Source organism: Melanerpes formicivorus, unplaced genomic scaffold, assembly GCF_026170545.1.
Source record: "Melanerpes formicivorus ecotype bairdi unplaced genomic scaffold, bMelFor1.0.p_v2 SCAF_18, whole genome shotgun sequence".
NCBI classification, from domain to species: domain Eukaryota; kingdom Metazoa; phylum Chordata; class Aves; order Piciformes; family Picidae; genus Melanerpes; species Melanerpes formicivorus.
The window spans coordinates 1,219,192-1,242,847 of NW_027142370.1; the positions used below are offsets into that span (position 1 = coordinate 1,219,192).

General features: G+C 42.9%; 1 protein-coding gene across 12 annotated transcripts in view; it reads left to right on the forward strand.

Moving 5' to 3' along the window:
- The first annotated feature begins 16,903 nt into the window (after positions 1-16,903).
- SLIT2 (slit guidance ligand 2) overlaps positions 16,904-23,656 on the forward strand; it is a 194,515-nt gene continuing 187,762 nt past the window's right edge. For all 12 annotated transcript variants that reach the window (XM_068149265.1, XM_068149267.1, XM_068149268.1 and 9 more), the window contains exons 1-3: positions 16,904-18,523; positions 20,345-20,416; positions 21,607-21,678. In XM_068149265.1, coding sequence (XP_068005366.1) covers positions 18,348-18,523; positions 20,345-20,416; positions 21,607-21,678 — 320 coding nt within the window. In that variant the 5' untranslated portion in view covers positions 16,904-18,347. The remainder of the gene's footprint in view (positions 18,524-20,344; positions 20,417-21,606; positions 21,679-23,656) is intronic.

The window sequence follows — 23,656 nt, forward strand, 5'->3', positions numbered from 1 at the left end:
GTAGGAAGACCTCAAGAAGACAATTAGCTGATGGTTTAACTCATTGCTCTCTTAAAAGCCTCTTACTTGACCTGGCTGTTCTGACACGGTTCTCTGAATTTTATCAGACCTGTTATCCTTAACATTTTGGGAACCAAAGATGAAAACATTTTTGAGTAATGACATTTTCTGCATGGAATTAAAAAATAGCCTTTCACAACGAATCTTTTTCATTCAACTCTGCTCCAGTTCTTCAGTTAGCAAATTACTATAACCACGAGAACAACAGGAGGGGAAAAAAATCAACTCATTTGCTGGATCAGCCAGGGAACTTGGAAATGGCTTGTTTCACCATTGCACCCTGAGCCACTGCTACAACATTTGTGACTTTAGCTACTCAGCCTCAGTTTGAATGGCAAATGAGAGGATTGATTGGTTACAGTTACAAACTGCCTTGGAAAATTCACAACAATGAGGGAAAGTAAAATTAATTCTGTCATATATTCTTGTTCTCCTTTTGAACTAAAGCTCAGAAAAGATTGCAGTGTGGAACTCACTGTAACCTGGAGTACAGGTTACAGGCACTCCAGCAAAGCATTCAGGTTGCTGTCAAATGTCACATAAACCTTAATTAATCTCACATAACCCTAAGCATTTAAATCAAACACCTGAGATAAGAGACGATTCCAGCGTAGGAGTACTCCACTCCTACACTTCCTCTGTAGTCAATGAAGGGAGAAAGACATCACTGAAGCATGACTCAGGTATCAGATAGAGCCTCTCCCTCTGAAGAGAGGCCTCCAACTTTTTATTAACTGTTTAGAAACACCAGGCTTGTAAATTCTCTGTCTAAATTCAGATGAGAGAAATATCTTACTTAGAAATCTAGTCAGTCAGTGAAAAGAGCTGAGCATCTCCACAGGGTGATTCCTCCTACCCTAAGAGAGCTTTCTAAAATATGTTACAGAGAGATTTCTCTCTCTGCAGTAGTGAAATGAAAATATAGATGACTAGCTCAGGCTCTAGTAATACCATACTTTGAATAGGTAAAGTTAGTCTTTTCCTTTGGCTAATTTCTTACATATTTAGGAACATGTTCTTTACCATGAGGGTAGTGGACCACTGGAACAGTTTGCCTAGGGAGGTGGTTAGGGCCCCATTCCTGGAGATACTCAAGGTGAGGCTCAACAGGGCTCTGAGCAACCTGATCTAGTTGAGGATGCCCCTGCTTACTGCAGAGGGGGTTGGACTGCATGACCTTTGGAGGTCCCTTCCAACCCAAACCATTCTATGATCCTATGATTCTGTTTCACTGAAAAAGCTAAAGCTAAGGAGCATGAACCTCAAATACAATACCTGTGCTAGAGTGGAATTACTTGATTGGAATAGGTTTGTGTCTTAGTCTAAGATGTTTTTTCACAGCAACTGCTGATTTTCTGGGGGTCATGCATAGCCTTGCATTTTACTGAGTATTCAAATATGTCTGTGATGCTCACCAGAAAAATGAGAGGCTAAAAGCTGGACTGTTGAAAGTGTTCAGGCCTCTAAAAAAGATATCCTTGGTCACCTCTCTGCTGCCTTAAAAGCTTTACTACCTTTTAAGAAATGGTTCCACGTGGCCAGCTGATACCCTTGTACTTTTTCCTCTACTAACCACTTCCATTTTCTAACTTTTGAGCTGTAGCTGAGTTTCACTGACATGAATAAGCAGGTAGTTGAGAAAGAAAATCTCCTTTGTACAAAATCATAAAGTATCTTTTACTTGTTTCCTTACTGAAGGCAACATTCTCTCCCCTTCTCAGCAAAACAGAGTACATAACCTCCTAACACAGCACTGTGACAGGTGTAGGGCTTCTCTGTTGTCACTTGTAATCCTTCATATGTCACACCTTCAGTCACGCAATGGGCCATGCATTTTAAAGAGAAGTCTGTTTTCTAGTCTGTGGCAACAGAGTGCCAGGACATACACTGTACAACCATATGGGTGCCTCTTTGCAGGACATATGTTGTACATCCTTAGGCACTAAAGCAATTAACAAGCAACTGTAAAGTAAATGTGATCTCCTCTGCAAAGCTCCAGAGCAGCTTTCAGTTTTTAAAATCATATTGCTAATTTATGCCATGAAAGGATTCAAAATGTCAGAGGCAGGTACAGTATCACCAATAAAAGCAACATTAAGAAGTAGCTAGAGGTTTCTTTTCAGAAGCAATCACAGCACTTTTCACGCTACTAGAGCATTATGAAACTACAGGTGTTATAAAAAGTAGTAACATCCAAAGCACAATTAAGCAAAAGTAGCCAGAAAAGACAGCAGAAGCAGGATGCAATCAAGAGCAACATCATGTTTGACTTGTCAGGCAGTATCTATACAGAACACCATGGCAGAAAGCTAGTTTTATTTTGGATTTTCTACTGCCTTTGTGAGATCTACTGTTGAATCTGTGAGCAGCCTCTACGTCCCACGGCTCAGCAGAAGCAAGGCTGCACCGCTGCTTGTGCCCAGCTCCTGTCAGTAATGGGCTGCTTTGCATGTGCTTCACAAACACACAGATGGAAATGGGTCTTCCCATGGTAGCTGATTTAGACCTGAGACCTTACAGATAGACAGTCCCAAGACAGTTTCTCCAGTATCTGGCTTGGACCTCCTATTTCCTCCAGTAGCCCACTGTCAAACCTCTTCAGTATCCAGCTCAGTCTTGAGGCCACTCCAATACCAGGCTCTCAAGCTTCTTACCCTATTCCCTGCTGAGTCCAGCTCAGTATTCACCAGCCATTGCACATTGAGATACACACACAATGCACACACACTCCACTTTCTCTGCTTTTGCAGTCCCCAGTCCAGCTGCTGACACTTAGGCTTACACACACACACACATGCAGAAGGGATAAGCAGATCTTCCCCCAGAAAAACAGAGTTTAGAAAGAGGACAGGATGGCCAGCAGCCATCAGGCACAGAGCACACTGACCGGCAACCTGTTTGCACAGATGAAATAAGAGCATCATTTTGCCCCTAGGAAAAGCATGGTCTAGAAACCAGATCATCTGAAAGATGACAGATATGATCCAGTAGCTGGTATTGCTGCTTGGTGATAAAATTAATATTACTAACTGGCTTGCTCCACATGTTGCATGCTTAGAAAATGCTAGTTTTCAAGGCTGTGAGGAAAGAGAGATGCCTTTCATGCCCCAAATGTGCAGGAAGGACGTGTGAAATAGGCGCTGTCCTTTCATGTGTTTGAAGCTAACAAGATGGGAAGAGGCCATGACTAGCTTTTCTTGTTCTGATGATGAATTTCATTTCTGAATATTAACTTTTTTCTCCAGGACTTCTAATTTGTTCTACTCAACCACAGAGCATATGCAAAGCTCTGAAAGTTGATCCTAATGTTTGCTACAGCTGCAGCAGGAGAGATAGATGAGGAACAGTTTTCAAATGAAATAACTGCTCTTCTAAAGATGCTTGAGTAGTTTGAGAGAGCCCTGCTTTGCTTGCAGTGACTCCCCTGCCAACAGAGTGCCAATACATCTTCACTTTTTATTGGCTGTGGCTTTATAATTACGGAATCTGAAGGTCCACAGTCAGCAGGTTCACAACTCCCAGTGTTCAAACAAACAATGATCAGATTAATGGTTCCTGGAAAACTAAACCTTCCACATGAAGAGATTTCTGAGGCCTCACTTTCTAAGCCTCACTTGCTGAAACATCTATTTTTCTAAACTTTTCACATGTAACTTTGATTTTATCTAAGTGTAATTCATTTTTAATTGCTCAACCAAAATGCCTCACTTCCTCCCTATTTTGAGCTGTCTTATGCTGTTAAGAAAAGACTCCTGTATGTGAGAAAAAAAATATTTACTCAGAAATTAAAAGCATGTTTCCACATGGGTGTTCCAGGGGTCCTGAGGTCTGCCAGTTTTGACTGGGAATTATGCTGTGGCCTTCATGAGGTGCTGAAATTATGAAGATGGTTTTGTATTTAGTTTTAATTTAATTAATTTAATTTTGCTGGTGAAAAATTTACTACTAGAGAATTGTTTTATGGGAGAATTCTGTACTAGTGAAATGTTTCACATATACATGGATATGAACAACAGCTAGACATTAAGCTCTCTGATGAAATCCTATTCTCATGAAAGACACAGGAGTTTTACCACTGGCTTAAGTGAGGCCAGGAACTGAGCTTACATCCTTCTGTGTTACAACCTTTAAACATTCCTGCTATGCCAAGCAGATAAGAACTACATTTGATCATGAGAAACAAATATATTGTATAGTATTTACATGATGTTGTATAACAAAAGCTAAGAGTGGACTTGAGCACTTGCTGACACGGTTTTATGACTGGTTTGGTTGAAACCAGCAGGATGAAGTGTAACAGGCCAAAAGAGAGGTAATGGACATGAGCAGTCTGCTCAGGACACCTCCTGTAACTGCACAGCACTTGGTTCAGCTCTTTTCTCACCTCGTGCCAGCCAGCTCCTCAGATGAGCAGTCAGTTCCTATGATTTTTTTTCTCCTGGAAAGCCTGATTGGAAAAAAAATACAAACCACAATTGCCTGTCTTCTCTTCCAGCTACCTCCTGAGTCTCTTCCTTATCTTCCAGTTATTTAATTCTTATTTTTATTCTTCTGTCCTTCAAACATCATCCCCTGCTTATCAATCATGACAGCTGAGGACTTAATGTCATTGTTTTTGAAGCTACATCGAAAATGGATGATTTATGAGCAAAAGCCATTATGTGGTTTACACTATAGATCTTCTTTCACCTGACGTCTACTTACTTCTGTTCAGCAACTTGATGTGCTTATGCCCTTTCAGCTGTACCCAGTCCTCTGCCAGGACAGCTTGTAAAAGGAAAACAGGAGTGGATGAAGAGAGAAAGATGTAGATCACTTCTCCATAGGAATGAGATTTAGATGAGTACCAGAAACAGCATGTTGAAGTTTCTGGGAAAGAAGAAGAGCTGCCTTTATAAGGAGAAGTGAGCACTGACTTTATTTTTATATTACAAGTAGGGCTAGTGGTACCATCCATCATCACAAGGTCTTCTTTAGACTGCCTTATAAACTTTGCCAGATTCCAGCCATGAGACAAACTCTATGGGACCATTTTACACTGCATTTTCAGAGTAGTTTCAAAGTGATTCAGGACTTCAGGATTTGGAGTTATGGCTTTTTATTTGATGAAGGTGGCAGTAAGACTTGATCTCTTTTGAAAGGCTTTATCATTCCTGATTTCAAGAGTCTTGAATTTCAGTCTTGGTGGGAGTACGCTTTGTCAGAGGCATGCCAAGAATATATGTTCTCTTCTGTCTGAATCTGGATGGGAATCAGACATGATAAATCATGGAAAATATCTCTGAGACAGCATTGGATTGCTGCAAACCTTGCCCACTGAGACTCTGAATGTCTAAATGGAAAGAAGGGCTAATGCCTTGTGTGGGACTGCAACCAAGTACAGACAAGGTGGAGCACAAGTGTACAATACTAACAATTATAGTTATAGTTACATTCAGGGTTGGAAGGGACCACAAGGATCATCTAGTTCCAACCCCCCTGCCATGGGCAGGGACACCCCACACTAGATCAGGCTGGCCAGAGCCTCATCCAGCCTGCTCTTAAACACCCCCAGGGACGGGGCCTCGACCACCTCCCTGGAGGTGGAGGATTCAGGTCATAGGCATCTCAAGTTGGGTACCCAAGATTTAGTGAAGACTGCAGACCTTCATTTCTTTGTGCATATAGAATTGTGATTAAATACCAGCTTTTCATATAGTTGTAAGTATTTACTGAGTACATCAGATGTTAGAGCAGCCAGTGCAGCGCAAAAACTCAGGGAGAAATTCACCATTTTTTTTTCAGGATAAGATATGATTTGTGTACACACAAAACCAACAGAAGGGCTAAGAAAGATCCCTGACCACATGACAAACAATGTGGGAAAAGCAAAACACTGTTTAGCAACTTATTTGGTGTGCTGAATGAAGTGGAGCCCCGTGGAGAATGTGTTTGCTTTTATTATCACAACACATATAGCTCAAGGACTGAAGCAACAGAGGCACTGGAGATTCTGCCTATGCTTTGGCAAAAAAACAAAACCAAAGAAGTGATGATTCAGATACTACTGATTGCAAGTAGGTATTTTTTCCAGCTGTTAACCTCTGTACTGGTGATCTATAATTCATGGGTCCCACTGAGCTTTCCTGGGCTAGATAGAATATCAGAGTATTGCATTCAAATGGACTACAAAGTGCAGAATATTTTGTCTGTCTTCTGCTGGCTACTGACAGTGAATTTGTGTGTTCAGAAAGGCTTCTCTTTAAATCAACGCTCTTGTACAATAATATTGCCCCAATGAGGGACTTCAATAATACAAGAAACCAGCACGTTTAAATACATAAACCCCACAGTAGGCTGGAGAAACCACAACAACCCAGCAGGTCCCTGCAAGAGCAGCAGTTACTGTATTGAAAGGAGGATCAAGGTGAAGGCTGCCATATAAATTCAGCCTTTATTAGCTTGAGGAAATTATTTAGTATGGCTGAGGTTGCAAAATGAGAGTGAGAGAGGTGGTAAAGTGGAGTTTCCAAGCTGAAATAATACAGGACTCTTAGCAGTTTGAAAATAATTTCTTAAGTCTGTGCCACTCTTGTTCTAATAAGTGAAGTCCTGATCAAAGGAATTGGTTTTTTCAGATGTTGAAAGACTGGTTCTGGGGAAGGCAGCTTCCAGAGAAATGGTTAAAAATGGTAGTAGGGGGACCAAATACTTTGCAGTGTTCAATCCTTTTGTTTACACAGAGTAAAAGGTGTCTTGTGTTTCATACCATTTTCTTCCTGTTTCAAATGTAGCTGTGAAGTTCTTTTCATTCCTCATCATTGTGTTAATAGAGACATTTCTGTGATGTGGTTAAGAAGTATACTGCACTGATGCCACGGACAACGTGAATTTCTTTGCCAATAAACTGTGTGGTTAAGCTGCGCTTGCTTTTGACTGTACAATCTGTATGCACTGATCAAAATAAGCCTGGAGTATCTCTTTCCAAGTTGTTAAACTCCTCCTTTGTACTTTATGTTATGTTCATATTTGTTAGAAGGACAATTACAGAATATTTATGATTCTGTAGATGTTAGCAGGGGAGGCAGAAGCGAAGCCTCTTACTCTGTAATGGAGTGGAAGTGATCTGTTTCAGATGAGGCGCATTGTTTTGCATAACTGAATAGTACCTGTGGTGAATAGCACCCATGCCATCAGGACACTGTACAGTTTCAAATGCTGAGGAGAATTATTCAGTGAACTCTAATTCTAGGTGCCAGGAATCAGATCTCTCTTTTCAGAAACAAAATAAATCCTGCAGCTTTCAACAGAGAGATTGGCATGTGTGGAGGGAGCTGTGGAAGTACCTCACTCTTTGAATCGATGAGTAAAGCCTGTTTCAACCACCCCTTCTCACCTAAACCCCAGTAATAGAATGTTGCAGTTTCGAGTGAATGCAATAATCTTTGTTGTCTTCTCACAAGTTGCCAAAACTACTTGTAATCCACTTTGGCAAAATGTCAGTGTTCTTCAGGCACACCTGCAAGTTATGGCCAGAAGTAAGTTAGCATACAGAAATAGGCTGAGAATTTTGTTCAGCCAAGGAGCACAACATTGTTTTTTTTGTTCAAATGACCTTTTAAAATGCACCTTTGAATCTTACCTGCTTTTTTACCTTCACAGTGAATTGTGGTTCCATAACCATTCTGGTTCTTTTTCTAGCAGCCCATATTCTTATGTGTACCTAAATGTCTGGTTTCATCTCTTTGTTAACCTTTTCCCTCCGATCAAGCTTGTGCAAGCAGACACTGTGATCTTTTCCCGGCTGCATCTAGAATATATTCAGTTTCATTTTAGCCTCAGTGGAACACTAGCATCTTCTCTGTTCTTCATTTTTATTTGTATCAATATTTGGCTCTTAGTTGAGAATTAGAAAACATATTGAATTCTGACATCTTTGCTTTCATCTCAGTTTTATTTTCAGATGCTTGTTCATAAGTTTGGAACTGAAATCATTGTCCTTGCTCAGTTTTGCATCCTTGGAATACAGACCAAAATGAAGCTGTTGACTTAAAGCAATATCAAGCCTTTTAAAGGACTTAGAGTTCCTAGAACTCAAGCAGCTTCATGAACTAGTTTGCTGAATATATCAAATAATCATCTGCAATTGCTTTTGTTTCTCTTCATCTGGATTTAAAAGAATCAAGCACTCAGTCTGGTGTTACAGTCTATGACTATTTTTTTCCCTAGAAATATTTCATAAAACAGCAACGAAATCTAAGTCTAATCACTGCTCAGTGGTCCAGAAACTCTTAGATGATGAAATCTGCTGTCTGTCGCACTTGGGAATGTCTGGTTCTTCCCTGGTGGAAAACATTACTAGAATCACACAATTCTCAGTAGCAATCCTTCTTGTAATGCTGAATAGCTTTATCCACTTCTGACTTTCACCCTAGGTGACTGTAAACATGCTCTCCACATGAACTCAATGAAAACTTCTGTCTTTACATACTTACCCTAGGCATTACCCAAAGGTTCTGCTTCGGGAAGCCTCAGGAAACTCAGTTTGTTAACTTTAAATTCAGTAATTACACCAAAAGTGGAGGAGACATTTCACATGCAAATTTAGGTTAGTGTGAGGATTTTGCTTTCTGAGCCTTTTTTTATTAAATAATGATAATAATCATCAAAAATCCCCAGTCAGCCAATCATCATTTCAAATGAAAAATCAAAACATTTAGGTCTAGGCATGTCAAACTCAAATAAAGCATCACTTGTGATTTCAGTCAGCACTGCTTATAAAATCATCTTGAATTCCCAGGTATCATTTGTTGATCAGAAACGGCATTTTTCATCAAGTGAACTGTTCATCTGAAAAAAATTCCTTGTCTCTTTTCATCTTCACACTGCTCTGTTCCTTAAAATTAGTTTCACAATGCTTGCTACATCTGTGGAAAAAAATGTTGATAAGCAATATAGACAGACTAAATATCTTCCAACATGTATTGTTCTAAAGGTCTGCCGTGAAATTTGTGCTCCACATCCTTAACACATGCTGGAGATTTGGGTAGTGAAAAATGTTACAGTTCAGAAAGCAGTCTTTCTACCTTTCCCTGGGGAAAGAAAGGTATACATTTTGCCTTCTCCTCTGCAGACTTTGTTTTGTAGTGTCTTCACTTCTATATGGCAGGGAAAATAGAGGGGGAAAAGTAGGGAAGACAAACCCAACAGTCTTTGATCCTTTCTCTTACTTGCACATCATTATTTTTTTTTCAGACAAGATGAATGCCCGATTGGCAGATCCTCTTCTTGAGCATCTTACTGCTTACTGTCCTGCATCCTTTGCAGGGCATTTGAGTCTGCTTCATTCCATTTGAACACAACCTGTTCACTAATGCAAGTGTTAAAGGGCATGCATCCTAAGTATTACCTGGGTTTAAATAAATATGGGCAAGTCAACCTCCTGCTCTTTTTAGAGGATCCTTTCCTTTCCAGAACCCTTTGCTAATGGAACTGCTTCTGCAATGAAGTTTTCCCCATTGCTTGTGTGTTGTGTTCCCAAACAGAGCAGTGTCAGGTACACAAAAGCAATGGAAGGGTGAGAGAGAAAAATATTTTAGTGAAAACACTGAGTCACCAACATGACTTGGAGGAATGTATTTCATACTCCTGTTAAGCCATTGTTCTTCAAAGGTGGTAGCTAATGAGCCAAAATTTGTTTATGAATAGAATATACCCAGCAGAAACTACCTACCAGCCTTTACAGCTAAATGTTGTTTCTCTAGAAAATGTCTTCTCAGTTATCTATGAAAGAAACTATTTCCTTGCAGAAAAAAAGTGCTTTCAGATACTCATTTTGAAGCAGCAGTGGGAAAACAAGTATTCAGTAATGTTCTCTCTAGGACTGATACAGTTTCAATCTTAATGAGATACAATTGAAATGCATTATCCCACCCTATGCGGTGATAAAGAGACCAAAATAAGGAATGTATGCATAATGAAAATATCAGGTGCTAGAAAGTTTCTGCATGCTTAGACTGACATGGATTATAACACTTCTAAGAAAAACTGCCAGAAAAGTTTGAGACATCTCAGCGCTCTAAGTATCCTTATCAACTCAGATTTTTACACTCTCTCCTTCCTTTCTCCCCAAAACACCCAAACCCAACCTTCTTCTCATCTCTCACATGATCATGATATATATCACAGTATCACAGTATCACTTAGGTTGGAAAGGACCTCGAGGATCATCGAGTCCAACCTGACACCGCAGACCCCATGCTTAGACCATGGCACCAAGTGCCACGTCCAATCTCCCCTTGAATGCCTCCAGGGTCGATGACTCAACCACCTCCCTGGGCAACCCATTCCAATGCCGAATGACTCGCTCGGTGAAGAACTTCCTCCTCACCTCGAGTCTGAACCTCCCCTGGCGCAGCTTGAGACTGTGTCCCCTTGTTCTGGTGCTGGTTGCCTGGGAGAAGAGGCCAACTCCCTCCTGGCTACAACCACCCTTCAGGTAGTTGTAGAGGGCAATAAGGTCACCCCTGAGCCTCCTCTTCTCCAGGCTGAACAATCCCAGCTCCCTCAGCCTCTCCTCATAGGGCTTGTGTTCAAGGCCTCTCCCCAGCCTTGTTGCCCTTCTCTGGACACGCTCAAGTGTCTCAATGTCCTTCTTAAACTGAGGAGCCCAGAACACAATCCTCAAACAAATACAGAAATGGTCAGTGTGTATTAGTTTCTAGCAAGGCCAGTGGGCAGAATTATTTCAACTGCAGGATTTCAAACTAGGCTAATTATTATTATTATTAATTTATTTAATTAGAGTTTTCAGAGATATGACAGAAAGCAGTGCAGCTCTGGCTTGCTTGATAGAGAAGAGCTCACAGCGAACGGATTTTCTGTCACAGAGAGGCACAGAAGAACGACACAGACTGCCCATGTCACTCCATAATCCTTCCCCCTTTTTTATTTTAAAGAGAAACAGCCATCCCAATGTAAGATTGCAGAAAAAGTGCCCTTTGTACTAAAATCAAATTCATCCATTTGATATGCACCCTGAAAGGCAAGGAAAAACTACATGAAATCTAAACCCTGTATTTATAAGTCGTCAGTGATGTTAACAACCATGAGGTGAACCTGGGGAAATCGTTCCAATTACCTTGGGACAGATGTTTCTACAAAAGCCTGAAGAGAAGCTAAGACAGACTTGGAAGGTCATTAAGAAAAGATTAAAAAAAAAATCAGTTGTGGCTTATTCCCTCGTGCCAGGAGTAATTGTTCTACCTCTGCTGCTAGATGACAGCGAAAACAAGTTGTGAGCTGCATTGACGGAATAGGTAACAGTTAATCTCAAGAAGTAATGACATTTTATCCTCAGATTCAGTTACAACAGAGGAAGCCTGACAAATTGAAAGTTGCAAGGAAGTATATGTCCTCTATTTATAACTACATCAGGGTGGCAATCCCCAGGGAAGGAAAACAGCAATTTAACTTAAAGGCCAGACATTAACACTGAAACAAATGTAGCATGACTACACTTGCTGTGAAATTTAGGCTTGTGTGTGCAAACAGCCAAAATGAAACCCAAACCAAATTATTTAAAGATTGAGTTTTCCTTCTTCCTTTTGATAGTAAGAGACTAGGTCCCCCACCCTGCAAGGACGTGATTATCTCAGCACAAATGATCAGCCTTCACGCAGAAATATCAGCTTCGGCGGTCTGTCTCATGCAAAATGTCAGACTTGATAATTTGGATAATCCTTTTTACACTGAAGTGTAATGAATTCCTAAGAATTCACACACACTACATTGGGAGTCAGCATACTCAAATACAAATTACCAAAGTGGGGGTTTTATTTGAAATGAGAAAGTTCTTAAACTGCATGAGGCTGGGTGAGGTCCCTTGTGCCACCCCATGCCAGATAATGGAGTGGGTTCATTAATCTGTGTCACAGGAGTATTGAACAGCCAACAGCTATCAGATTTTCTGCATTTGATGGCACCTGAGATGTCATGGGTAAGGGTCAGAGACTGTTCTAGCACAAATTATGAGATTTTACTGGGAGATGAAGACAGACCACAATAAATACCGGCTCTAAACCACTTAAATCTGGGTTTCAGGAAAGCACTGAAATGAATTGATTTGCCTTTTGTGTGAGGACTTGGGGAAAGGATTGGCAATGTTAGAATAGTTTACCTTCTGTCAGTTTTCTCTGCTGAAGCACTTCTTGCATTCTCCCTTTAACTTTTAGTACATTGGCTACCTTGAGTTAATCCCATGCTGCCACATGAATTCCTAGTGTTAAGTGAACAAATAGAGCCTGAATAAAGTAGTGTGCATAGTCTGGATTGGGTGATATGTGTTTATCCAGCTGTGATGCTTCCTTTTCCTTCCTCCCCATATTTTCCTAGACCTAGCCACGAAGTATTGCAACTATTTTTCATAAAGGGGAAAATTCTAACGAGAATCTTGCAATACAGCAGACATGCATGGTGCACTTGAAGTTCTGCTTGTTGGATGAACTTGAATGAATCCACTCTATTCCATGGTAATGATAATGGAGTGATTCAAGGTTTTCTTTTTCAGCTCCTAAAAACCAGGGAATTTTTCAAGTAAATTTCCAAACACACATTATGGTAAAGCATTGGGAGACTCTAGACAGCTCCACAGGAGCCTAAGGGTTTGACATGTGTGAAATCTGTGACCCTAAAAATTTGATAGTGCTCCTTTGATATTGGATAAACCTCAGGGCACTCAGCTTTAGATTTAAGGATACATTTCTGAAATATTTACTACCAGCTGTAATGTTTATTATGGGTGCTGTTTCAGAGAAGTCAAGAAGTTTGATCCTTGGCTCCCTTGGAGAAGTTGTACAAACACAGACATAGTCCTATACCCCCTTCCTGCCAGCTCGAGTTTGCTTTAATGTTGCATTTTATATGGAGGCACTTCAGACCTGTTCTAAGCTTGTCCAGCTACCAAGTAGAGAGGATAGCCAGCAACTAAGTAAAACCTTCTCTGAGCTAAAATATCACGTAGACACACTTATGATTTCCAAGTTGATCTTTAGGCTGCAGCCCACTGTGAAATACCAACAAAACACAAGCTCTGATTCATCCAGTAACACTGTCACAAGCAGTAAATGTTCAGGAGGATTAAAAGCAGACTACTGTTTAAGTTACCACAGCTTTCAGTGGGTTGCATCTATTCCTTTGTCCCCCTCCATGATCCTCGAGGTCCTTTCCAACCTAAAGTATACTGTGATACTATGATACTGTTGCAATAGGTGCTTACAGAAAAGGGCTGACGGGTTTGTTTGGTTGGGTTGTTGCTTTTACCCCAGATAAATGCACTTTTTGCAAACTTTTTTTCATAGTTCATGTTTGTTACAACTTATATCCTTAGTTTTATCCCCTGGAGCCTCTCTGTTTTATTTACAGCATATTTGAGGAACGGCGTCCAAAGCTGAACTATTTATCTCACCCATAAAAGCTGATAAAAGCATTTATGAAGCCTTAGGAATTGGTAAGCATTGAAGAATGCTTACCTCCCTTATGTAATATATACCTCATCAGAATGATGTTTGCCTTTTTGTAATGGAATCTCCTTTATCATAAATTTAAGATGACGTGTTTTCATCTCCACATCATTCTCTGGGTTGCTGCTGCCCAGCTAGTCATTTTGCATTTATACATTTGAGTATCTTTTCTGAGTGTAATGATATGTTCACATATTTCTTATTATTTACTAATTCCATGTGGTTTCTCCAACTTAGCAACATAATTTTTAACTTTTGTTGTGGCTTTCAAACTCCTTACATCCCTTTCTATTCTGGTATCATCTGTTGCTAGTCATGCTTAATTTTCAGTCATTAATGGACTCTTTTGGTGGCATAATTGTCTTAACAGCTTTTTAAAAGTGTCTAGTTTCTTTACACTGCCAGACTGACCAGCAGCCATACTCTGAACACAGAGTTTGAGGGTTTTTAGTCAGTTAAGTGCCCGCATTCCCACAATTAGATTATGACTATATTTAACTAGATTGCTTAGAAGAATGGTAACGTGCATGGTGGCAAATGACCTGCTAATATTGCCATCTGTCGTACTTTCCCCTTAACTAAAAGCGAGCTACCTTGGCAAAGAAAGAAACTAGATTAGTTTATATTGTGGTGTTTTTTTTTCTTGATATACCTCTATTGATCATTTTTCTACCACCTCATTGGCCTTCAATTATTTACAAGTTGATGAGTCATTGGGTTCAGTATCTTTCAGGCATACTACCCTTATAAAGCTATAGTGAAGCCCACAGAGCTCTTGATGTTCACCAGGCTCACTCAGATGTGTCTACACAGCACTTAGCTTTGCACTTGGTTGTCGTCGTTGTTACCAGTCTCAGCTACAAGTAGCAGCTTTTTGCATTTTGATGTTCTGGATCCCGTTCTGAAGATGTTACCAATTTGATTTCCTTATACTCCTAGTTCTGATCTTCTTAGCTTTAACTCTCCAAAGGGTAGAAGGGCGTACAATGAAATCTGGGGAGTGGGAAACTGCTTTTAGCTGCTGTCAGTGTTTTCTGAAATGGCTGCAGCACACTCTTTGATCCTCCACTGATGAATGTTTCTAACTGCTTTGAACATATCTTATTGTTATAACTGTCCCCAGCTTCTTCCTCTACAGGACTATTTTCCCTGATAACTTTGGAAACGCCTTAGAATTAATTCTGCGGGCAAATGTAGCATCCACAGGGTACTCTGGCAGGGCAAGGTTCACACCCCAGCAGTGATACTATACTGTGTCTGACAGAAGGCCTCATCCTCAGCCAGCTTCAGACACAGAGAGCTCTCCCATTGAAGAGTTCAGATCACAAAGAGAGAGTTTCAATGTGCTGGCAGGCAAGACACCTCAGGAAAATCAATCTGAATGAATGAAAGGTATGCTTCAAAGGTGGGCATGTTAAAAATCAATGAGCCCCCCAAATAGGAATAAAAATTGATCTTGCTTCTACTTAGTATACTTCTCTTGGAAAAAAAAAACCAAACCAACAACAACAAAACACAAACCAAAACAAAAGTACATTAAGACCAGTTTAGATTTTGAATCAGCACATCAGAGAGTAGCTTTGCAGTGTTTAACACTTTCAGAATTGAATTATTTTTGAGAATCACTATATTACAAGCAATTATTCTATCTTCTCATTGTGTCTTCTGCAGCACATTGCCGATGCTTGAAACCAACAATGAGAAATATGGAATGGTTAACATTTGTATTTTCTGGTTTCTGTGTGCCTGGAGTCATAAGATAAAGGATTTTAGAAGACACATGAAAGCAGTATGTTAGATTAAGTTCTGTATTTTCTTTTCTCTTGCTTGTTAGAAACTTTCAAAATCCTTTCCAAATCCTTTTAAAAAACCTAAAACAATCAAATGAGAGAAAAGAGTGAAAAGTCTTTATACAAGGAAGCTTATGCACTCCTCTTACAATCACTGAATTCTCCTTGCTGCATCAACCTAAAAACCTGGAGTACCTCTATTTCTCCGTAAGACACAGGATGCCATTATCAGCATCTGAAAACAGTGCACCAATCATCCTCACAGACTAATCACTCCAAAAAGACAAGATTGTTGTAGGTCTGTGCATTTAAACATTTTTCATTTTGGCTCACATTCTGCATTACTAGAAGTCAGAAGTAACTTTGCTGGCTTCCATTTCCCCCAGCTAACTCAGGTCTAGAACAGTGTTTCTCCAAAGAGAATTTGTCCTCTTGGTAGGGGGCAAAAAGAGACAGCAAGCCTCTTGCAGGGACTGTGCAGCAGACACCCCAAGGGATGGAAAGACTCAGCTGGACTCAGCCATATGGAAGAAGATGGTTTCCCTTGAGCATTTCCAAACTACACCTTGCTGAAGGCTTAGTCATCGCTGCTGGGGGGTGTCATCTATGAAAGACAAATCACTTTCACCTATTCCTAAGGTCTCAAGAATTGTCGTAAATTGCATGAAACTGACTTTACAAGTGAGGAAACCCAAAATCAGTTAAAATTTAGTTAAGAACCCATTTAGTATTTTCCTAAGAATGATGAAGACACACTGACAATAAACACCAGGAAATCTATCCAGGCACGTTGTGTGTATTTAGAATGCAGTTTTTTGAAAGGGGAAGTGTTTCTGAAACGAGTGCACTAGCGCTCACGTTGCTACTCTACGTACTCTAACACAAAAATTACCACTTGCCCATTGTGTTTTATTTTCGAAAACAGCTTATGAGAGACTCTAGTGTATTTCATACTAACATTGCATCCAACGAAAATCCAAAGAAAATCCTCTTATTCCCTCTGTAGCGACTGCTGCACAGACCAGAAGAGCCCCTCGGAAAGATGTTTATATGTGCAGCAGGCGATGCTGCAGTCCCCTTCCTCTCCGGGCCGAGCACGGCAGAAGACCCCGGCCTTGCTCCCCCCTTTCATCCCTTTCTCGCGGGGCGCTTGACAACTCGCGGGTCGCAGCTGCGTGAGAAACTCCGCGCAACAACTCCGGGCTCCGTGAGGCGGAAGGATGGAGAGCGCAGTTCTGCCGCGCTCCCCGGGGGCGAGGAGGGAGCGACAAGAACCTGCCTCCCCAGCCGCCACCACGCTCCCCCAACTTTCATTCATTGTCGGCGTCGCCGCACAGCCCCCGCGCTGCCTCCCCGCCTCCTTCTCCCCACGCTGGCCGGGCCGGGGCCGGGCGGGGCGGGCTGCGGCGCAGCCAGTGAGCGCGGCGCGGGGCGCTGCGGGCGGGGGCCGGGGAGGCGCGGTCCCGCCGTCCCTATATAGAGCGGCGCGTGGGGCGCTCCCGGCTCCGTAGGAGCGGGGCGAAGCGGTCGCGTGTGCCGGGCTCTGCAGGTGTCGGTGAGGTGCCGGTTCGGCTGGCGGCCGCTTCTCGGGAAGCACTTTCCGCGGGCGACGGCAAGACACCTTGCAGCGGGGAGGAGAGCAGAGCCGGCCTGCGTGCGGCAGTACTATCCTATTGTTCAAGCGGAGAGACTTGGGGTGCGAGGGAAGGAGTCGGCCTGTCGCCTCCCTTCGCTCTCTTCTCCGCCCGCCCCCTTCACCTCCCCCTCTTCCCCCCCCACACTATTCCCCTTCTCAGACGTTTGCTCCAGCGCCGGAGGAGTGTCACCGCCGCCGGGGAGCCGAGGGCCGGGCTGTTCGGCACCAGCACCGACCGCCCAGGTGCACCGGCGGGACTGGGGAAAGGGGAGCAAGCCCTCCCCGAGGTGCTGTGCTTTCGCCAGCTCCGGGAAAGGAATAAAGTTGCTCCCTTTACTGCTGCAATCCCAGGAGCTGCTGAAGTGGCTTCACCTGGAAGGACTGAGCAGTTCCTACCTTTCTATCAGGTGCCTTTGCCGCAGCAAAGCCACGGTATCCGGGAGACCACGGGGAGTAGAATAAGGCACCCCCCACCCCTCACGCTTTTGCCGCACATCGCTCGTTATCTGGTCTGTTTCACCGTGCTCCCGGGATCACAGGAGGATCTATAGCTGTGATCTGTCACCGAGCAGAAGGAGGTCGTGGATGAACTCCCTTCCAGCAGGGCAACGAATCACTTCTCGACTGCTTATTATTATCGTGCTCTAGGACCAGCCCTTTCCTGCTAAACTTGGCTTGGGAGCTTACAGCAGGAGGGGGCGCGGGGGGTGGAAAGCCAAGCCCAACATCATCTCGTGTGTTTGACTTTTTTTTTTCTCTTCCCCTCCCTCCTCCTTCCGTGAGACAGTTTGATGAATGCCTGCGAGAGGGGTATGATTTGCTGAGGCGCCTCTGGCAGGGCGGTGTGTGCGCGGTGTCAGCCCCGCCGCCGCCCCCCGTGGGGCTGTGAGCGGCCCACGGCGGGGGACGCGCGTGGGAGCGGCTGCTGCGCTGCGCGGCCCGCCGCGGAGAAAGCGCGCTGGTTGGGCGGACGGGGCTCGCCCGTGAGTCACAGCTTTGAAAGGGGCGAGGAGGAAGATAAGGAGCTAGTCCAATTCTGCCACACTCTGAGAGACCGTGGGTTTGCTTCGCTTTCGCAGGGAGCACGACCCGAGTGCCGCTTCTCTCCTCCATCCGACGGGCTAGCGAAGGAGGGCCCGGGCCGGCCCCTCTCAGCGAAGTTGCCTTCAGCCGCAGATCGGTGCCATCCACCTCACTTTGCCGGGGTTGTTTTCTTGATTCGGCTTTGGATAGAGAGGACTCTGCTTTCTCCGCACCCTGAAAGTTGCCCGAACGTTCCCCGCGGCCAGGAGGAGGGCGGCGCGCCCCGCGCCTCCTCGGGGCCGAGGCCGGCGGGCCCCGGCCGGGCGGCAGCGGGCGGTGATGATGTGCGGCTGGGGGAAGTTCACCCTGTCCCTGGGGCTGTTGCTGGCGATGGCGGGCGAGGTGGCGCCGCAGCCGTGCCCAGCACAGTGCTCCTGCTCGGGGAGCACCGTGGACTGTCACGGGCTGGCGCTGCGCGGCGTCCCGAGGAACATCCCCCGCAACACCGAGAGGCTGTAAGTAACCCGGCCAGGGCGGTGGTGACCGCCCTGCGGCTTCCCCCAGGGCTCCCGCCGGCTGGCGTGGCAGAGGTGGTCTGCGGAGCCAGCCCGATTTGGGATCCCGACGCCCTTTGGGAGGGGGGGTTTCCCGTTTCCTCCCCTGCCGCCGGCGGTGCCCGTTCTACGGCGGTGCGCGGAGACCCCGGAGAGGTGGACGCAGCTCCCAGCCGCTGCCTTTCATCCTGGAGCGCCGCGGTGAAGAGCGCGGTTCCCGCCGCCGCGGGGAGCGGGGGCGGCGAGGTTGGCAGCACCGCGGCCCCGGGGGCACCCGGAGGCGGCAGCGGAGGGGCCTCTCCCCCAGCTGGTTCCAGTTTCCCGGCAAACTTCGTTATTACGGCTTGCTTTCCCCGAGCCGCCGGGGAAGAAGAGCAGGGCCGCGGCGCCCCGCCGCGTTCCGCGAGAGCAGGCAGGCCCCGGGGTGAGTGGTGGAGCTCCGCGGCCGCGCAGCGCTCATTTCTGCCCTGCCGGTTGCGGGTACCGCAGAGGCTCCGCTCCGGGTGGTGGGCGAGAACGCGCCACTGCCAGGGAATGAGGCTGGCGCCCGGCGGGGCTCTGCGGCTGTCGCTGGGAGAGGGCACGCTTGGGTCTTGTAGCCCTTTTCCCACTCCCACGGCTCTAAGTTATGCCTTAACCGATCCCTCCCCCCCATTCGCTTCCCGAGACCATTTAGGTGCCCTCCGGCCAGGGGGTTTTCTAGCCTTGAGAGAGCATGTAGTGGGGTATTTATCATACCAGTCTGCCTTTCAGCGGGGTCTAAGGAGTGAAAGAGGTTAGCGCATTATTTCTTTCTCTCTAATAAGTCATTTAAATACTGGTTTATGAACACACGCCTCGACTGGTCAGTTTCACCCAAGAAGACTCTCAGGGACACTTTTGTGAGGAGAGTAGTGCACTTTCCTTCGGGTGATATCTGGGCTGCATGGGATATAAGAACCAAACACATTACACACACACCCCCCAGCTACGTTGGGAATGAGCTGTAATTGGTAGGGTAGTTTCCATGTAATACCACTTCCTAATGGCTTACCTCAGGAATCGCCAATCTGGTTTTATTTGTGGTGATTGGACTTGAGGGAGAAACCTTTTAAGAAAAAAAGAACGTATAACTCCAGAAGAGAAACTAGTGCTGAAGTTTGAATTGAGATGTTAGGGCCTAAGTGGAGTGTGCTGTTGCTTCTGAGCGCGCTTTTTGTTCTGCAATGAGTATAGTTTCATGTGCAGCAAGTGAAAAGTTTAATTTTCATAAATTCGCATTTCCCATCACTTACCCTCCAAGAATCTTATCTTTGTTTGATTTGAAAGCTAGTGTTTGCTGTAGGAGGTTAAGCCCTATTCTGCCTCTGTAGCAATACAAAAAAGCTGGAAGTTGCTTAAAAATAGTGAAAAGTATCTTGATTTCAGTCACATAGGTTTGTGTGTGTGTCCGACAAACACTGTAGCATACATAGCAGTTTGAATGGTTTCCTAAATGCAGCTATAACCCCGTTCAGACAGGTTTTGACTCTTCTCTACTGATAAAGATAAATACAAGCTTTATAATGGTAGGCAGAACTGACTCTGTCTCTTCACACAAAGTTCGAAGCTACCACTTTCAAGATAAACTTTCATTCACTCACTTGGAAATCGGGAACTGACACAATGTTAGTTGTAGGAATGGTTTACTGGGTTCATTTGCATCTCCTAATTCCTGAAAATGATGTGCCCATGAATACAAAAGCATTTAAAGTAACTTCTCAATGTTATAACTTTACTGCTTATTAAATTTATTCTTCTTAGGGATCTTAATGGAAATAACATCACAAGAATCACCAAGACCGACTTTGCTGGTCTGAGGCACCTTCGAGTTCTGTAAGTTTCTTTCTGTCACTGATAGCTTTGAGAATTGATGCTCCAGTTTGTTTAAAACCGTTAGACTAGTTATCTATTACTCGATAAGATGGCTGGGTTATCACTTTTTAACTATTGTGCTACTGCACCTGAATTTGCACTCACTTCCCCATGTCTTATACACTCATATGAGTCACTTAACAGTTACCTTCATTTTGTTGGGTTTTTTTTTCCTTTTAAATTTCTTCTTAAGGTTCTGAGAACTTGGGGCTTTAATTTGGCATGTAGTTTACATGTGAGAGTCCTTGTCATAAGTTGAATAACTCTTAGAGTGATTTCATTTTAAGCTTAAAAATTTTACAACTTGCCCTGACAATGGGTGCTCTCAGCCTGAGGTATAAAGGAATTAATTCAGAAAAAAAGAGAGGTTATTCCTTTACTGAATTTAAAAGCCAGTCTCAGGTGGTGGTTATTGATTTTCTACAGCTTATGGTCAAAAAGAAACACTTTAACAGTCAGTTTGAGGAAGGAATTGTTTGTTTTGGTTTTGTTTGTTTGTTTTTAAATGCTTTTTTTTTCCCAAGCATTATAAAACTTTAAAAATTCTGTAGGGTTTTGCTTTTTTTGGGGAAAAAAATGTAACATGAAGTTTAAAATCATGTGGAATTTACTTATTTGTTAATGCCTTTTAATTTGATCAAGTAGCAATATAAAATACATTTCCATTTCTCTCTGAAACAGATTACTGTGGTGTAGTAATTTGCAGTTTATTACAAAACAAAACTACTGTTAGTTACAATCCCTGTTCCATCTTTCACCATTTGCTTTTTGCCAACACCACAGTCAGCATTTTTGTTGCTCTCATGTGAGACCAATGTGGCTTTCACACCGAACTGCAGTCTTACAACTTGCCGAGGAGCAAGGATGTATGTGTGCACACAGCATGTATGCATGTGTGTAACTTTCTAACTTGGGACTCTTAAAGTCAGTGAGCAAATGTAATCTTTATTCCTCTTTCTTTTACCAAGGATTATTTGTTACTTTTTGGCTACATGAGCCCATATAAAGTGTTGATGACAGGGATCCAGAAGGTTAAAGTGGATGTCACTCCAAACTAACTGTTGCACTGTGTTTGCCTGTAAATGACTACTGCTAATGCAACAAGTTCTCAGAGCTATTGAAATTTACATGTACAAATTTCTGTATTTCAGTCAGCTCATGGAGAACAAGATTAGTACTATTGAGAGAGGAGCATTCCAAGATTTAAAAGAACTGGAGAGGCTGTAAGTATTTTTAGCTCTAAATATATGAGAACTTTTTGTATCAGGTCAGCTGTGTGTTAAGGAACTCAAATCTGATTTCTAAATTTTCTTTCTTTTTTCTTTTTTTTTTTTTTTTAACTGTTATTTGCTAAACTTGAGCTATCCATCCCTGTTGTGACACAAGAGCAGTAGGAAATTCTCGAGCAGTATGTATGGGAGTTGGGGTGGGGGGGAGCTTCCATCAGCAGTCCAGGTTTGAAATGTAAACTGCAATTGTCCTGTAGAAAATAGGTTGAATACTATGAAATATTTTGCCCTTGAATACAAAAGGGCTTTCTCAAACATCAGTATACTTAATTAAAAAAAGAATCCAAACCCTGTTTTCTGAGCTAGTGCTGGATGTCAGTCTTGGAGATGCTGGACGTTTTATACAAGGTCTTCTTGGAAGTTCCTGCTAGTTGCCAAGTGTCTTGTTATGTAGTATGAAAGCAGTAATTGAATTCTGCTCTTGGTTTCATGGTTAAAGCTTTGGAAAAAATATGCACTGTTAACTTTCAAAAGTTAATGTGGTTTGGACTTGGAAAAAGAAAAAGAACACTGTGTGGCTTAGAGGATCTTCTCTGTTGAAGGGCAAACACCTGCTTGGTTACAGCAGGACATAGAAAATAAGTCATTCCCAAACTGTTTTAGCTCTGTATAATAGTTGCTTAGTTTCCTATGTGTACCTTCTTATTTTGTTGCTTTTCCTCAAATGAAAATATTCTTTTTAATGTACAAGTTAGGACATTAACACATTGAGGTCAAGATGCTGATTGTTGGCTATAGTTTGTCTGAAGCTAGGCAAGTCTAAGAATGTCATTGCATTATTGCATGTGCATAGAAAACTTGAGCGGTGTCTTCACTATTGGGCATCTTAGCTGCTGCATTGCCATTGTATCATTTAAGCATGCCTCTGAGGTCTTGTTTTGTTTCTCATTTGCTGCTGCTTTAAGCTTCAGAAAGTTTTTTCTGCTTCCCTTTACTGAAAAGCAATGCTGACCTCTTTGTCTTACTGTACTCTTTGTCTTACTGTAGTTGTACTCTGTATCCACAGCTGCTGTGTGTTTAAACAAACAAACAAAATTCCCAGCAAGCCACAAACCGTTATGTTTTGGCTGGTCCTATGGACAGTTATTCAAGAGACTTAGCAAATATAATTACACTGGGGGTTACTATCATGGTGGAAATATCAGAGACTTGAGATAATTACCACCTTTAAAAAAAAAAACCCAAAGCAACTTTCTGACCTAAAACCTGAAAGTGTTATTTTATAGTGCAACCTTTTTGGAATCAATTACTGAGGTTGATTTCTCTTAGCAATACTAACCTTAGGGGGTTTGGTTTCTCAGTGACGTTAGAGCTCTTAATGCCATACCTCTTTACTGTATGTTTTAAACTTGGTACAAAGTATAGGGGTTGAGTGCAGCCTGTCCTGCTGAGGGAGAGGTTTGGGTAATACGTACAGCTTTGTAAATTTGGTGTTCACAGGCCAGCTAATAATATTAAACAGTATTTTGTGGTGCCCAAGTATGTCCATGCACATGAAACATTAACAGACATTAAAGGATCCATGTTTCTAGTGTGAATGTGGTTTGACGCTGAGATACCAAATACTGAGTTTTGGTATATCATCATGTCATCAACTTTATTGCTGCATTGTCTTGAAGCAAAAATGTGCTGTCATGTATTTAACAATATTAAAATAAGCAGAATCACGTTTTGTGTCTTTTCCAAGACATTTAATGGGAAGATCTCTGAAGTACAGAACTGCAATGCTATAAAAAAACCAACCCAAACTTCTCTCTCTTCACGTTTCGCCATTACATTTTCTGGTTTGGTTTTTTTCCCCTCTCTTTTTTTTTTTTTTTCCTTTACTTGTTTCTCTCGTGATAAATCTGTAAAATATTTGGAAAACAATAGATGTTATTATTATTCCAGTTGATAAGATACTAGTTCTAAA